The 15,992-nt window shown below is 32.9% G+C and overlaps 1 protein-coding gene across 5 annotated transcripts in view; it reads right to left on the bottom strand.

Moving 5' to 3' along the window:
- Nucleotides 1-15,992, bottom strand: part of LOC129219464 (dihydropyrimidinase-like) — a 182,444-nt gene that overhangs the window by 112,902 nt on the left and 53,550 nt on the right. Inside the window, exon 1 of one of the 5 annotated variants that reach the window (XM_054853862.1) lies at nucleotides 3,543-3,662. The exons of the other annotated variants lie outside the window; for them this stretch is intronic. Coding sequence (XP_054709837.1) covers nucleotides 3,543-3,596 — 54 coding nt within the window. The 5' untranslated portion in view covers nucleotides 3,597-3,662. Of the gene's footprint in view, nucleotides 1-3,542; nucleotides 3,663-15,992 lie in introns of those variants that run through there. 5 annotated transcript variants of the gene reach the window in all.

Below are 15,992 nucleotides of genomic sequence, written 5' to 3'. Positions count from 1 at the left end.
AAATAGAAACCATAGAACACTTGTTCTTAAGCTTTATCAAACCACATGAAGGATTTTGATTACGAAGGAAAAACATGGGATTCTTCTTTTGTTTCCCATAGGAATTAGCATAAACGGCAAGGTTATCTATTTAGCAAGATCACGTTTTCTTGTGAATCGATTTTCCAAAGTCATTTATTTGAGCTAACAATAGATAAGGCTCAAATACAGGGTTCATTTAAAAAAAAATCTATTATTACATTGCTTCCTTTCTTTTAAGGGTAATATGTCCAAATCTGAGTAGATAAAATATTGTTTCTTTATAGTGCGCTTCGGTTCTTTTGTCTATGAAGAATTACTTTCAAAATATCATTGCCAGTTGTTTATCCCCGTCCCCCAAACCCCTAACATTTTTAATGCCTCGTTTGAATCTTCAACCAAGAACTTAGCCTTTTCCCTTCCACCTGGACATAAATGATGAATAATTATTCTTCTTTTCTTATTCGTCATCCTCCTCAAAACTGTTATTTTTTTTAAACACATCTTTTGAATTTCTTATCGCTCGCTAACCCTTTTCCTCACCACTGCAAAACATGTGTTCAGCAAAGTTTCAAACGACTCTATGGGATTCATCTGATTAAAAATAACCTAACTTTTCATTGTATTTTCAACTGTTATTTTTGTGCCCCCGGGTAATAATATGTGTCCGAGTAAAGCATACCAATGGAACACATTTGATCCATAATACCTATATTATTTATGAACTAAAACACCACTAGTTTCTGGAACAACATTTAATAATAAGGAAACCACAGTATCCCAATATATATATATATATATATATATATATATATATATATATATATATATATATATATATATATATATATATATATATATATATATATATATATATATAATAAAAGTGAAAAATATTGAAAAGACAACACCAAAAGCCCATAGATGCGCAACGCAGCAAGACTGATGAGCTCTGGGTTCATACTTTATCTTTTTCTATTTAATAGCTTTTTGCAATTTTCCTTTTTATAATCATTATTTTTATATAATTTGTTTAATATTTGGAATTTGGTTTGCTTATTTTATATATATATATGTATATATATATACACACACACGCACTCAAATAATCAAGTATCACCGAACATTTAAAACAATTTGAATGTCTTAAAATAATGTATTTGAGCAGGCTAACAGGCTAGAAAGGTCTATATCAATAAACAAATAAGTAACAACAAAGTGGAAAAAGTGAAAAACAAAAATTTTTCGAGTATATAAATGTATTATTTCTTACGTAATCTTGAATTAAGAAGCATTGTAAAAGTTATAACACAAGCGTTGCTTTCATTAGAACAAACATCTGTTTTTAAGAAACAAAAAGCAATGCAATAAATTAAAAAGTAATACTACTTTTCTAAGAAACACATAACAAATCTGCTAATTAATTTTGATTGTTTTAGAAACACCCAGAAATATTAACAACGAAGAAAATGAAAAGTTTTAAGAAACATATAAAGTAGTATTATCTGATTGTGAATAACTGAAACTAAAGAATAATTTTCATAAATGTAAAACAATTGAATTCGCCTGTAACAAATTCTACTAAAAAATACGAATTTAAGAAACATAAAGCAATGTTATCAGCCAAAAGTGGTCGATTTATATAAAGGATTTTTAACGAAATAACTACAGCACAACAACGAAATATTAATTATATTGGGATTTAATAATTTTACAATAATTATATCATGAAAGAAAAAGACGTAACAACGTTAAAGCAAATTTGCAGGCGATTTAACATTGTTATTTTTTTTTCTTTACTGAAAGAGGGTACATATTTCTTAATTATATCATGAGTGACTACAATATTGGTAAAGGTTAAGTTAGAAATACAAAAGTTTCTGACAATGCTGTATCTTTTCAGATGAATTCCCTAAATTTGAAAGGAAAAGATGTGACATAGTTTTTAAGTTTACATGAAGAGTTTCATTAATCATAAACTAATATATTTTCATAGCATAGTTTTTTTTTTCTTTTTTGTATTTTTGAAGGCTATTTACATGCACATGGCTACAAAAGTTACACGACTACAAAGTTAATCTTATACAAGTTGCAAGTATTGAAAGAAACAAAAAAAAAAATAAATAAATAAATAAATAAATAAATAATATATAAATTTTTAAAAAAAATGTCAGAGGTAACACTGAGCGTATTATCAGATATAATATTTTTATAGTTAAAATTTCTGCTTTGCAAAGGAAAACATGACAGTAAAAGTTAAAAAAATACTTGAGATTAAGAAACGGACAACGAATTATAGTCGAATTCACTGAAAATATTAAAGAAAAAAAGAGCTGGTATAATTTTTAATGTTACATGAACGAGTTTCGTTCATGGCTGTCGGAATAGGGGGGCCAGCTAAAATATGAGAGGGCGCCGTAAACTGAGCTTTTTTGCTGTATTACAATTTATTTATTATTATTATTATTATTATTATTATTTAAATTTTTGTTAAGTATTTTTCTTAAAAAGTTTTTAAAATGCTAACACATTAGATTTAAATCCTGTCATCTTTGATACACAAAGATAGCATAGTAAATTATGTAATTTTTAAAATGTGTTATGATTGTATGAAAATATTCACTACTTTTTCATTATATGCACACTATTGTGTGAGTTTGGCGGCTTTAAAAGAAGGCCAATGTTCATATTACTGTGCTACTGAAGTATTTTATAACCAGCTTCATTTCTGTATGTGTGTGTTTGGGTGTGCATGTGTGGAGGGGGGGGGACTGAAAATATTTGCCTCACTTGCTGTTGTCTCGTAGAATGACCTGTTTCTTTAATCATAAAAGATAATATCTGCATTTTTTAAAGTTACTTTTCCTTTTTATATGCTAAACACAGATTGCTATAAAAATAGTTTTAAGCAAGTTGCAAGTATTTGTACATACACACACATATTGTATATATATATATATATATATATATATATATACATACATACATACATACACGTAAAATTGGCATTGTCAAAAGCAACACCGAAGCTATTTAAATGCGAAATCAATCCTTTTTTTCATATTAGATATAGTATTTTTATGATTAAAAAGCTAGCTTACCAAATAAAAATATTTAAATGAATGTTTAAAAGTTACTTTGGAAAAATACATTCATGTAACTGCACTTCAGCTATGAGCATTAATTATTCGAAGAAAAGCTGAATTCATAAATGAGAAAAACATCGTTCACTAGTTATCTTATTTTGTTTTTGCAAGTATATATCTTAAATGAAATATGTGTATTCAAAAACAATGAAAGCCATAATAATTTACAAGTATTTTAAGCAATTATTAAAAATCCATATGCCGCAACAGAAAGCAGTTCTCATCAGATGCCCTTCCCTTGCATCCATCCCAGGTCATCGCCCTTTCGGAGCATTCCTTCCTCCTCCGAGCATCTTAGATCCACCAAGATTCAGCTATCTTGCAACCAAGATTTATCTATCTTTCTACATCATTAAAGAAGATTTAAAAAAAAAATACCTGAAGATGCAGTGGTACTTTTTTTACTGGTGTTCCAGACGGGGTCTTGGCCATCGTGAAGATAATCGGCCGATTTCACAAATTTAAGTAAAAGATGCGCTTTAACAGCCCAATGCAATATGCCTCCCGTGACACAAGATAAATATGGCAGTAGTTACAAAAAAATCAACACCATAGCTTCAACAATAGTCTTATGAGGTATAAAGTATCTTCAGTGATGGGTGAGAGTAAATATGAATGGAAAATGAGACTGAGCCCAGCCCAAATGAAGGTAGTGTCTGGCAGATCTAGAAGCTGGTCAGAAGGATGGGAAAGCTTCGCTTTTCAGATTCAAACCGATCGATATGGGAGTCGCGCAGTAGCAGTTGGGAGACGTCTGGACTCCACTAGAAAAGCCCCATGTCATGGAAACCAGCGGGACTAAGTCACGTGATGAGATCGGAAAATATACCGCTGGTATCCTAATTTGTGAATGCAGATTCGACACGACGTATATGATCCGTGAGTTCGTGATCCGATGAGTGCATATCTAGGAAACAAAAGCTGACCGGCCACACATTACAGCAGAGTAGATTTAATGAGCAACTTCCTTTTGGGGATGTGTTTTCAAACGGTGTGGGCGTTAATTGCGGACAATCAAGTGGATGTACACTTCAAAGCAAGATATCATAGCTATCTTTAAAAGATAACTCAAACTTTTATATATGTATTTTACGGTTCATGTTACAAATGGGACGTTAATGGGTTAAGATAATCGGTTATTAGGTATAGGAAGTAATCTACAAATAACACTAATTGTAATACAGAAACACGCTAACATGTTTAAATACATACATACGACATACACTGAAGCTTCGTTTATACATTTTTGAAGAGACTGTATGAAAAAAAAACATAGGCATAAATGAAAAAAAAATGTATATTAGATGTGCGTTAAATATGCATTGGACTCGCCAATTAAAAAACCGTGTAAATGATAAAAACGTATAAAAAAGAAACGTTTAAATGGTGCTTTACTGATTTACAAAAACTGATTTACATACAGCGACAACTGTTGTAAAATCTTAGGAGCCAGAGTCAGTGGCACACACGGGAATTTTACAAGGGGGGGGGGGGTGGCAGGATCGAAATGCACCATTATCATATCATACTCCAATCATCCAAGCATATTCTTTTGATTTCATCGATTGAAAGGTACAAAAAACATTTTAAAAAATATTGAATTAATACTTAGCATTAGTTAATAAAATTTATAAAAACAAACACCAAAAGAAAATAGAAAGCACAATAGTGAATTTATTTACTTTTCTCATAATTAATGATTTTGCTTCGCTGTTTTATTTTTAAATTATAGTAGAACAATTTATGCTCATATACAGTTCGGTTTCGCAGGGAAAGAAAGAGAAATTAAGTTTTATTTTGTCATTTATTCAATCTGACATTGTTACCTTTGATGGAATTATTTTACGTGCTACATACATAGGATTACAGACAGTTAAAAAAACTCAACTTCGATGGGAGGTATCCGAAATGTCTGGACCCTCCTCTTGTGTGCGCCACTGGCCAGAGTAAATTTTTAGGAGCCAGTCAAATTATTTCTCAGAGCAAAAGGGAAAATTCAGTACGGCTGGGCTTCTGAAACATTCTTGTTCCGAAACAACTAGTCGCCAAGGATTTTTTTTTACTTTTTTAGACGCCCGGGATATGTTGGAACCTCAGTCGTAGTCAAAGCCTGAGAAGCAAGAATAGGGTTTTCTTTACACAACGCAAAGGAAATCCTCCATTGTTTACTCTCTTACTTTTAATGTATTTCAGATTTTACGAAAATATTAATGAACGACAACAGGAATGTTTAATTAATGACTAGTAGTTTGATTTTAGAATGAGAAAATTGAGATCGGGAGAAATGAGAGATGCAAGAACAAGATTTTCCTCACACAAGGCAAAGAAAGTTCTCGATTTTTTACTATCTTTGTTCTTAATGTAGTACAGAAACTATGAAAATATTCATAAAAGACAACATGGATGTTAAATTACTGACTAGTACATATTTTGATTTGAAAATGAGAAATATGAGATCGAGAGAAGTAAGAACATGGTTTTTCTCTCATATTGCAAAGAAAATCCTCTCAATCTTTTACTCTTTCCTACTCTTTATGAAAATATTCATAAAAGGTCATAGACGTTTAATTTCTGACTAATAGTTCGTAATTGAGATTTAGAAAAATGAGAGAAGCAAGAACAAGGTTTTCCTTCTATAATGCAAACTAAATCGTCAATATCAATGAATATTATACTGAAGGTTCATTTTTACTTCCTTTTACAAAAAAGGAAGTATATTCGCGAAAAAATTTTCACCCAAAAATCGTCCTTAATTTCCATTTTGCTCACCCCCAAATGAATGTTGAGTTTTTTTTTCAACCCGACCACACGTGGATATGTGCCTAGGAACGTACAGACACCCGAAACATCCATTTCGACGATCCCCGAGTTAATTACAACGAGTTTTCTCGTGACGTCTGTATGTACGTATGTATGTGCGTCGCATAACTCAAGAACGGAATGTCCTAGAAAGTTGAAATTTGATACGTAGACTCCTAGTGGGATCTAGTTGTGCACATTCCTTTTTGGTTGCATTCGGACGCTCAAAGGGGGTCTTTTGCCCCCTTTCGGGGGGAAATCATTGTTAATTTCGATGTAAACTCAAGTGGTGTTATAATTTGGCGGACACACATTTTTTTATTTATTTATTTTTACTTCCTTTAACAAAAAAGGAAGTATTGTATTCGCGAAAAAATTTTCACTCAAAAATCGTCCTTAATTTCCATTTTTCTTCATCCAAATTTTGCGATTTTTTGCTTTTTTTTTTTTAATTTGATTTCAATTTTTCCACTGTTGGTGATATTTAGAGAGTAAAAAACTGGATCACATTAAAATTGTTAATAATGGGGAAATGACATTAAATTGGAGTGAAAGGAAGTCATGTGATGCACACATCAGCTCGTTCAGTTTGATTTCACTTAACAGTAGCTTTGATTTAATTTTTGCTTCGAAAAATCGGTTCATCACCAATGAAATTTATAGATGCTTTACGAACTTAAGTTTGGTTAATGTAGTTAATTCTGGAAACACTCATATTTTCCTTGACAGAGCCATCAAACTTCAAACGAACGTCCGATCATTTATTTCTATCTAGATGTCAGTAATGCACGACAAAACACGTTAGTTAAACGTTTTCTACATTTCCCGTTTCTACCAGATCTCTTTGAAATCAATCCGTTATTGTATTTTATTCATGTGAAAAAATCAGATTGTCAGCGGGCTAATGCGGAAATATATTTTTAACCTTTCAAAACGAGATTTAAAAAAAAAAAAAAAAAAAGACTCGCTTCCTTCCATTACAAAAGCCTGTCACCAACTTGTTTCATATTTTGCTGCATGTATGTGATTGTACAGTAAATAATGCGCGAATATATTTTATGTGTGAAAATAGGATTTGAAGTGTTGGCTTAGGAAGTTATTTCTGGGTCAGAGACTTCTATTGCATTTCACTGAACAGAGAAACTTGTAATGTGAATTTTTTGTGTCGCGTTCGGCAGCGGGTAGCTTCGACAATAACTTCATCCGCAATCTGCAATGGAAGCTTGTCTTACATCTGTTGTAGAAAGGTGTAAAAAGAATGAAGATATTCCGGTTCGACTGTGACTAGGTCATACGATTAAAAGAACATTATGAGTCATGTAATTATTGTAATCTACTTTTATAGGAGTTATTTGGTGAAAAACAAAAAAAAGCAATTAGATACCCAATGTTGTGTTATTAATACAGTGAAATCTGTAAGTTGACCACTTGCGGTGCACTACTTTAGTGATCAACTTAAACAGGTGGTCAACTTACAAAGGTTGATTTATATGATAAGGGCTAATTCCGTGTCTGAAAAAAGCGGTCAACTTAGACAGGTGGTCAACTTACAAGGGTGGTCAACTTTACAGGTTTTACTGTACTATTAAAGTTCATTGTAACGTCGATAGTATTAATTACATTTTGAATGCAGAGGTAATTATTTTATATACTTTCTGAACGTAGAGGAGAATGAAAAGGGGAATTTATGTTTTAGAGGACTAATTCATCAATAAAAAAAATGTTGTATTGAATCTTTCTCGGAAATTGTGCATTTAATATCAGTACCGTCACAGGAGAAGTTTTAGAGGATTTCCGGGGTGTCGTTCAAAAAGAAACGCTACCGACAAAGTTTGAAAATATGGAATTTGATTAACTGAAGAGACAGTTGAACAGAATTTGAGGAACTGATGGAGTTTAACTACCAAGTTGCAAGATTTATAATACCCCCCCTCCCCCCAGTGTGTTTGCAAATTAACGTACAAATCACATCTCGCTGAGGAATAAAGGAATTAGGAATTAAAAATTTTGTACATTTTCGAGGTTAATACTTTGAAGAGAAGGCGAGTCTTCCGCCGGAAATACTGATACAGTCAAATGTGAGTAATTGCAAATTCTGAAACTTAGACAATAGACTTTGTTGTTGTAGAATGTACAATAGACGTTGCACATAGCAATCTAATATATAAAAGTTGCATATCCACAACATCTTTTTGCAATAAGCTACGCAATACAAACTTTTGTTCCATATACTTCATGTATAAGTTAATTGACTCTTATGATATTAATATAATGTCTTGATTTAAAGTGCCTCGTAAGGCTTTTTTAGATGTAGGTCTACAGTATAATGTTTGTTGACTATACTGCAATGCTAAGCGCAAAAGTCGAATTTGCAGCTGAGTTTTAAGTGAGAAAATGCCGTTTAAAGTTTTGCATCTCCATGCATTTGATTCAAATGCAACTTTTTTAGAATTTTTTTCCTATTGACCATAAAACACAGTATTTTGGAGAAATATGTTACAAAGAACCACCTGGTGGTCGTAACTCAATTTTGACAAAAAGTGCAGATACAACTTTTGTGCTTAGCACGGCAGTATAACGAAAAAAACCCGTTTTTACTTTCCTAATTAACAATTGTTTTGAATGTTATAACTTTTATTGCAACCGAATTTATGAATATTATTATGCTTGAATAGTACAGTTAGGTATTTTCTATTTTTATTTACAAGAATGTTTTGATTCAGACTTACACACATATGGATGCAATATTCCCTATATTAAACTCAACTTATTTGTGTAGAGATACTAATATTATGCGTCTGTATTTTATATTTCCCCGGCTGGCAAAAGGCTAATTAGCTAAATTAACAATCAAATAAAATCGCTATAGTTTTTAAAAATTTTCAAACCAGATAAGTTCACATCTTACTGACTGATTTCAATCGGCACAGAATTAATGGGAAAAGAAGAAAGAAAAAAAAAGAGGTAAAAAGAAAATATGAGTTGGAAGTATATTTTTAACCTGACATTGTATGTTTTTCTTCATAGAAGAGAAGACAGTTTCAAGTGTTCTGCTTGAAGTAAAAACACTTGACAGGTAATGGACCGGAACTGTTTATTGTTGGTCTGGAAACTAGTTCTTAATTGCATGCTACAGACTTAGGTTGAAAAAAAAATATTTATTTTGTCTTAAAATTAACTAAGGAATGTGAAAGAATTTTCTGCAAAAACAATAATCAAATGCCGAAAATATCACCGATCCAAAAGTAGATAAAACATCTTATACAATTTTAAAAACTGGATCTATGTTTTCCAGATACTGTCAGTTAGGATATTTTGAATGATAAAATTACGATGAGACACGGCGCTATCAGCAGCAAAGCATATCTGTATTTAAGAACCGATAATACTCTGCAATGATCAAGATACTTAGTGTTCTAACCCAGACGGTACCAATAAACTAGATATTCGTCAGATTTTCTTTTTAATATGTAAGCTACAGGAGTATCATAAAACGTAATAAGAGCCCAAGCCTTGAAATTAGTACGTACAGATATTCCTGGGAAGAGATTGACTCACTTCGTCAGATTAATCTTGATAATTATAATCTGATATACACAATACATTTTTATGATACACGCCAAAGCTATCGTGAGATATTGATTTTATAAATAAGACTTTCATTGACGCTTTGTAAACATTTTCTGTCGTACCTCAGGACAAGTTTCATTTCTTCTGTGCTTTTAAACTATTTTGTGAGACATAAAAAAAAACCACAATGAAAATTCTTCATGTTGAAATAAGAATAAAATAAAAATTCAAAGCATGTTTAATCTAAATAGTCAAAAAATTATAAAGCAGTTATTTTTGGTGATAAATATTTATAATTTAGTTATTATTTCTTGCTTAAACTTGTTAATTATTTTTTATGTTTTTTACATTAAAAGTACAATGATGTGACTTTGTTAGTGTTTCCTCTCTTATCTATGAGTATATGCCATCAAAAATGTTGATTTTTTTCAAATGACTATTCTATCGGATAGCGTTTTTGTGTGTGTTTTTTTTTTCAGCTTTTTTTCTTTCATTAAAATGTTATTTGGATATCAATCAATGATTTGGGATAGAAATGATGTAGGATAGGAATCAAGATGGTTTTTAGCCCGCGTCAGAGTAGTTTTTTTTTCTTCCTAAATTGCAATGACAATGCACAATTAACTAATGTTAAAAAGCAAAATGTGTTTTCAGTCAAATTAATAATTGCACACATACACAAAGCCACCAACGGGCCGTCCACAAATGATTTCTTTAAGAGAGGCGGAAGGGGGTTGTGATATTGTGACATTTTGTGACAAGGGGGAAGGAATGGAACAAAAAGTGTGAATAGCATAACTTTTAATGAAAATATGCTTATGGAAAACATTGCGACATCTGACAAGGGGAGGGGAGAGGGAACGGTAAAGTGCGACACTTTGTGACTGGAGAGGGGGCCAAATTTGTTGGAAAAAAGGGTGACATTATTCATGGAGACCAAAATAATGTCTTAATCAGTGCCGTACAAATGAAATCGGCCAAAATAAAATTTTTCTTGTCCTTCAACAATAAAACACTTCCGTTCTTCTGCTTCCATGAACATTTTACCGTTTCTTTTGCTATGAGGCTAGATTTCTACCATGTATCAAATCACAAGGTGAGTCAGCGCACGCAAGTGGGAAACCCAAAGCTATGAGACATCATGCACCTGATCAATGGAATCTTTTCTCCCGTGCACGCTTGACATTAAGTTTTCGTTCTATTTTTGTTATTTCTACCAGAGCCCTCGTCAGAGTTGTTTCTTTCATTAAATTTTACCCACGAAATTTACCTAAAAATCAGAGGTTAAAAAAAATAAAAGAAACTCTGCCGTGGGTAGGTAAAGCACAGTAACTGCAAATTTTTCCTTTCAAATTTTTTTTCTTTTTTTTTGCAATTTTGTCGTCTATTGTACGTTCGCTTTACTGTAGAAGCTTGCTTATTTAGTTTCCGCTTTAAAAAAGGCTAGAAAAAAACGTCTATTTCCAACGTTTCCCAATCGTTAGCATTGAATCCCAAAACGCGTTTCTTCAAATATCTTAAAACCTCATTTCTGCAGATACTGCCGTTTACCTGCCAACGGCAGAATAGCTAGACATTTCTTTTTAAAATGCTGGAAAATATCAATCTGGTTTCCTTTAGAAGAAAAGTTTTTTCTTTGAAGCTTAAAGCAAGCGAATAAAAATTTTTTTTTGAATTAAAAATCCAATACTTATGAAGGATTAAAACTGGGATATAATGAATGCATATGTTTCAGATATTGATACACTCGCTTACACCCCTTCAAATTCTCAGCTTGTTTTCTAACTAAAGTAGTTTTCTAAGGGTTTTCCTTGAGACTTCAAAATATATTTTATGCGAATAATGTCTTGCCCTTACCTGTAGTATACAATTATATTAGCTCAAGTGATCAGTGCTATTGTCTTAAAAATAGCAGAAGGTATACTGCCCACTGCCGTGCTAAGCGCAATAGTTGTATCTGCAGTTGAGTTCAAAATGAGAAATTGCAGTTTAAATTTTTGCGCTTCTGTGTATTTGATTCAGATGCAACTTTTTCAGATTTTTTTAAAAAATATTTTCCATTGACAAATGACAATAAAACATTGTATCTGGGTGTAATATGCGACAAAGGATCACTTGGTGGCCGTAATTAAATTTTGATAAAAAGTGTAGATACGACTTTTGTGCTTAGCACGGCAGTAGGAATGAATTTAAAAAAAAAAAGGGTATATGCACATACATCCAATCCAGATCTTCATCCAATTATTTATTTCGAATGTTGAAAAGAGATTCCAACAATTCCATTCGCCATCCCTGACACTTCCTGAATCTACATTATTAAAGCTCAGTGTTTGCCTTTTTTTCTGGTGAAAACTGTCATATGATATACGTATACTTCTTTCAATTTACATTTTATAAATTCTGAATTTGGATAGACTGTGACCAAGGCTACGGAGTCAGTTGGAAAAAGATCGCCTCCGGGACTTTCGCAGACTCCGACTCCTTTTTCCCAACATCAGTCCGAATCCGATTCCGCAGCCGTGATCGTAGAAAAAGACAGCATTTCAAATTTCTTTGGAAACTCTTAAAAAAGTGAAAAAAAAAAATCTAGTGATAATTTACGGATGAAATTTAACCCCTTTAGTCGGAATTATGAAATACTTGACCAAAAATGTTTATGTTTGGTACACTGTGTACTATGGTAAATGGTATCTAAAAGACAAAATTTCAAGTTTTAAGGAGAAAATTTAAAAAAGAGTTATGGCACGTCCAATATTCCGGACTTATATTTTTGAAATTAATATTTCATATAAAAACAATAAAATGCCGAACGAACTTCAAAATAAAATGTTCTTCAAACAATAATAAAACATAATATAAGCGTTTGAAACAATTAAAGATTATACATTAAAAAAAAAGGGGGGGGGGGGACCTCACGTTGCAGACGAGAATCCATGCCTGGAAAAATATGTCATTCCCTATCTCCCAATCCTTATATATTCCTGTTGTCAGTCCTAAAATGAAAAATTATTTCACAGATCATAATAGGCAGAATGTAGAGTCAACCACAAAAAAATCAAGTAATTTAATCAATTATTAAATAATTCGCAGCTACTTAAATTGTATGTCCGGTGTACCGGACGCCAGATCTGAAGCGGTTAACCGACTGCAACTCCTTCGTCCCCAAATAAGTTCAACTCAAGACTTCGACTCCTCAGAAGTTCTGACTGGTAGTGACAGCTCTGGTATTGATTCCGTAGCCGTGATCGTAGAAAAAGACACCCTTTCAAATTTCTTTGGAAATTCTCGAAAGAGTGAAAAAAAAACCTAGTGATAATTTAAGGATGAAAATTAACCGACCGCGACTAATTCATCCCCAAATCAGTCCGACTCAGGCTTCGACTCCTCAGCCCTAGTAGTGGCTAAGCCCAGTGCACTGTTTAAAACTTTGCTCAAGGAACGGTGTAAAAAAACTTGTCGCGCACTAATTAAAAACCCACTAATCAGGAATTCCCTGGCCTAAAATAGCATCATAATTGCACTTGAATCGCTACATTACAAAAAATTTAAGCCGTAAAGAACTTTCGGAACAAAAAAAAAGGCGATTTTCATCTCTTTCCCAAAAATGAATCGCTAGGGTCAGAGGTTAATGATTCTTGCATAATCGTTTATAAATAGCAGAGCAACAAATGAATGAGAGTATCCAGAAATTACAGATGAGCAACTTCTCTTTCTTCCTCACTTCGAGCCGTCGCGTCGGTGGAATTAAAAAAAAAGACAGACTCAGAATATGACGGATGGGAATACATGCCTCCCTCTTGTTAGAGGTTCTTCTAAGTCATCGGCTGTGAAAGATGAGAAAAAAGTCAGCATCCATTAACAGCTGCGTGACGAAATAAATAATTACTATGAGTTAAATACATGCTGATTTCTCATGAGTTTGCTTTACTACACATATCATCGCAGAGAAAACCAATTTATAGGAGTGCGTCTTATATAAGGTTAGCGCACACCCTATCTATTATTTTCTTTAATATTCATTGCACCTGTCTAAAGTTTACATTATTATTTGTTAACTTAAATATTTGACTATTGAATAGAAAAAATAAAGAAATTTCCAGTGTAAACAGTTTTTCATGACGAATGAGGTATTTTAATGAGATCAAGTTAAAAGTTTTAAAGTTTTCTCTCGCAACGAAAATATTTACAGTGATTTTACCCATACATAAGTTTTTTTTTTTGGCTCATATATGTGTCATATTGGTCAAAAAAAACTCGTATATGGGCGAAACTACGGAATGTTTTTCGTTGTGGAGGGGGTATTTAATTTTTTTTTAATCGTCAGTTTGACCCTGTAGTAGGAACATCACATTTCAGAGGATTATTGCACAAATATTACTAACAGCTTTTTGTGCAAAATTTCAGGTGAATGGAATCTATACTTTCCTCGGTATAGCTGTTTGCTATACCGATAAATATAAAAACTTCTAAAACATGGTTTTGAGAATATCAAGGAGAGAAAAATAAGCTAATAAGCACGAAACTGCAGTCCTCGGCTGGAATGACTGAGCTAGCGGTGTGTTTCATGTATTTCTGCCTTAGCCCTGGCTATAGGGCGGCAACTTACTGAAAATATACCATGACTTGCCTTCAATCTTTGAGTTGAACGAACCATTTGCTTCGGTCACTCGTCTGGTCAGTGCTAATTCTATATTAGCTACCAATTTGTTTGGTCTCTTGGCTTCCTTAAGAAGTTTTCCACCTCCAGCTTAGTCACTTCCTATGCCGGGCTGATGAGTGCTAATAAGCACGAAACTGCAGTCCTCGGCTGGAATGACTGAGCTGACGGTGTATTTCATGTAAGGTTAAAATCAATTTGAAACATCATGCTAAGAGATGATATGGAACCGATACTCTCTGCTCTCACACATATTTATTAGAAACACTGCGATAAAATTATACAGAAACAGCTAATCTTTCATAGACTGAAATGCTGATTAAATAACCATAAATGCAAAATATGTTTAAGTAAGAATTTGCTCTGAAAATCATTTTCACAATTGAGCAGAAATGCTGAAAGATAATTTTTGCGCTTTCCCCCAAGAAAACATTTCCGATAGCTCCCAAAATAAAATGAACTGGCAATTTCGATTTCCTGGTCTGCGCTCTTCATCTTCGGCAATTTGAACTATGAACTCGAATGCAAACTATTCCCGTACTACAGATGATCCTTCGCCGAAAAAAAAAAGCGCTCAACCCAACGGATCGATATTTTAGGATTTCTTCTCGTACCGAGTTATTTTCAACCACAAATTAGAAATGTTTCCGAGACAAAAATTCGAAACGTTTTGGACAAGCTTCCCCGCTCATAAAAACCGCATCAATTAAAGTACACAAAGGCGAAAATAAGAAAACTATGGAAGAAGTATGCTGCTAAGAATGAGTGAGCAATAACTGAAAAACATTTTCGGAGTAACCACAAGAAGTAACGTAAATAATGCACAAATAATGCAAGAAGTTGCAGACACTTGCTTCGCAGTTTCAAGGAACCCCTTTTTTCAGAGCAAAAAAGTGATTTTTGATGTAAAGTCTTCCGACATACAGTATCGATTGGTATCGGAAACATGTATCTGCTACTCCTTGCAATATTTACACTGTTAAAACTACAGGATGCATTCGGCACCTTTCAGGGGAGAAACGCTTGTTCACCAGCGGCACCCAATACGGAGCCGAAATCGCACCTCTAAATAGGGTGAAAAACAGGCACCTTTTAAAAACTAGACAGCCGGAGTGAAAAAAAGGATCCTTCGGAGAGAGAAATGGCACCCTTACTATAGATCCTCCTCCCCCCTCCCCCGTATTGTGTGCGTTTTTAAATACAGTTGTGTACCTTTTTTTTTTTTTTTTTAGTTTTGTTTTGATTTATGATATTTTACGTTTTGGACATTTTTCACATTGAACTCGGTATTGGAAATGATTAAAACATGTAATTACAGCATTTGATCATATTTCAGAGTTTTCAACATAGTTAAGAAGTGCTCATAGCGTTAATTCATCTGATCGTGCTCTAACTCAGTGTTTCTCAACCTCTTTTGACCCACGGGCGCGGTAAAAGCAAATGAAAAACTTTGCGGACCGGTGAAATCTTTATCGTTTTCTTAAAGAATCATAAAATAAATAATATGAATAATAGCTCTGGGGTCGTTAAAAAACATGTGAAAAAATTCAGGGTTCTGATGGTTTTTTTTTTTTTTTTTTTTTACAAAAAGTAATGTTAAAAATTAATAAAACAATAAATATCTACCCCTTCACTTGTATCAAAGATCTGTCACAAATACGTTATAATTTAAAAACGAGTAATTATTTAAAACATGTGAGAAATTATACATTTACTAAAACTTGACGTATTCCGAAAATGAAGCATAGCTGTACTTATGGATTATTTAAATGATGAGCCAAAAATATTCAGGGATATTACAA

This window comes from Uloborus diversus, chromosome 3 (assembly GCF_026930045.1).
Source record: "Uloborus diversus isolate 005 chromosome 3, Udiv.v.3.1, whole genome shotgun sequence".
Lineage (NCBI taxonomy): Eukaryota > Metazoa > Arthropoda > Arachnida > Araneae > Uloboridae > Uloborus > Uloborus diversus.
Note: the sequence above shows the minus strand (reverse complement) of the source record. Positions and strands in the feature narration are given on the sequence as shown.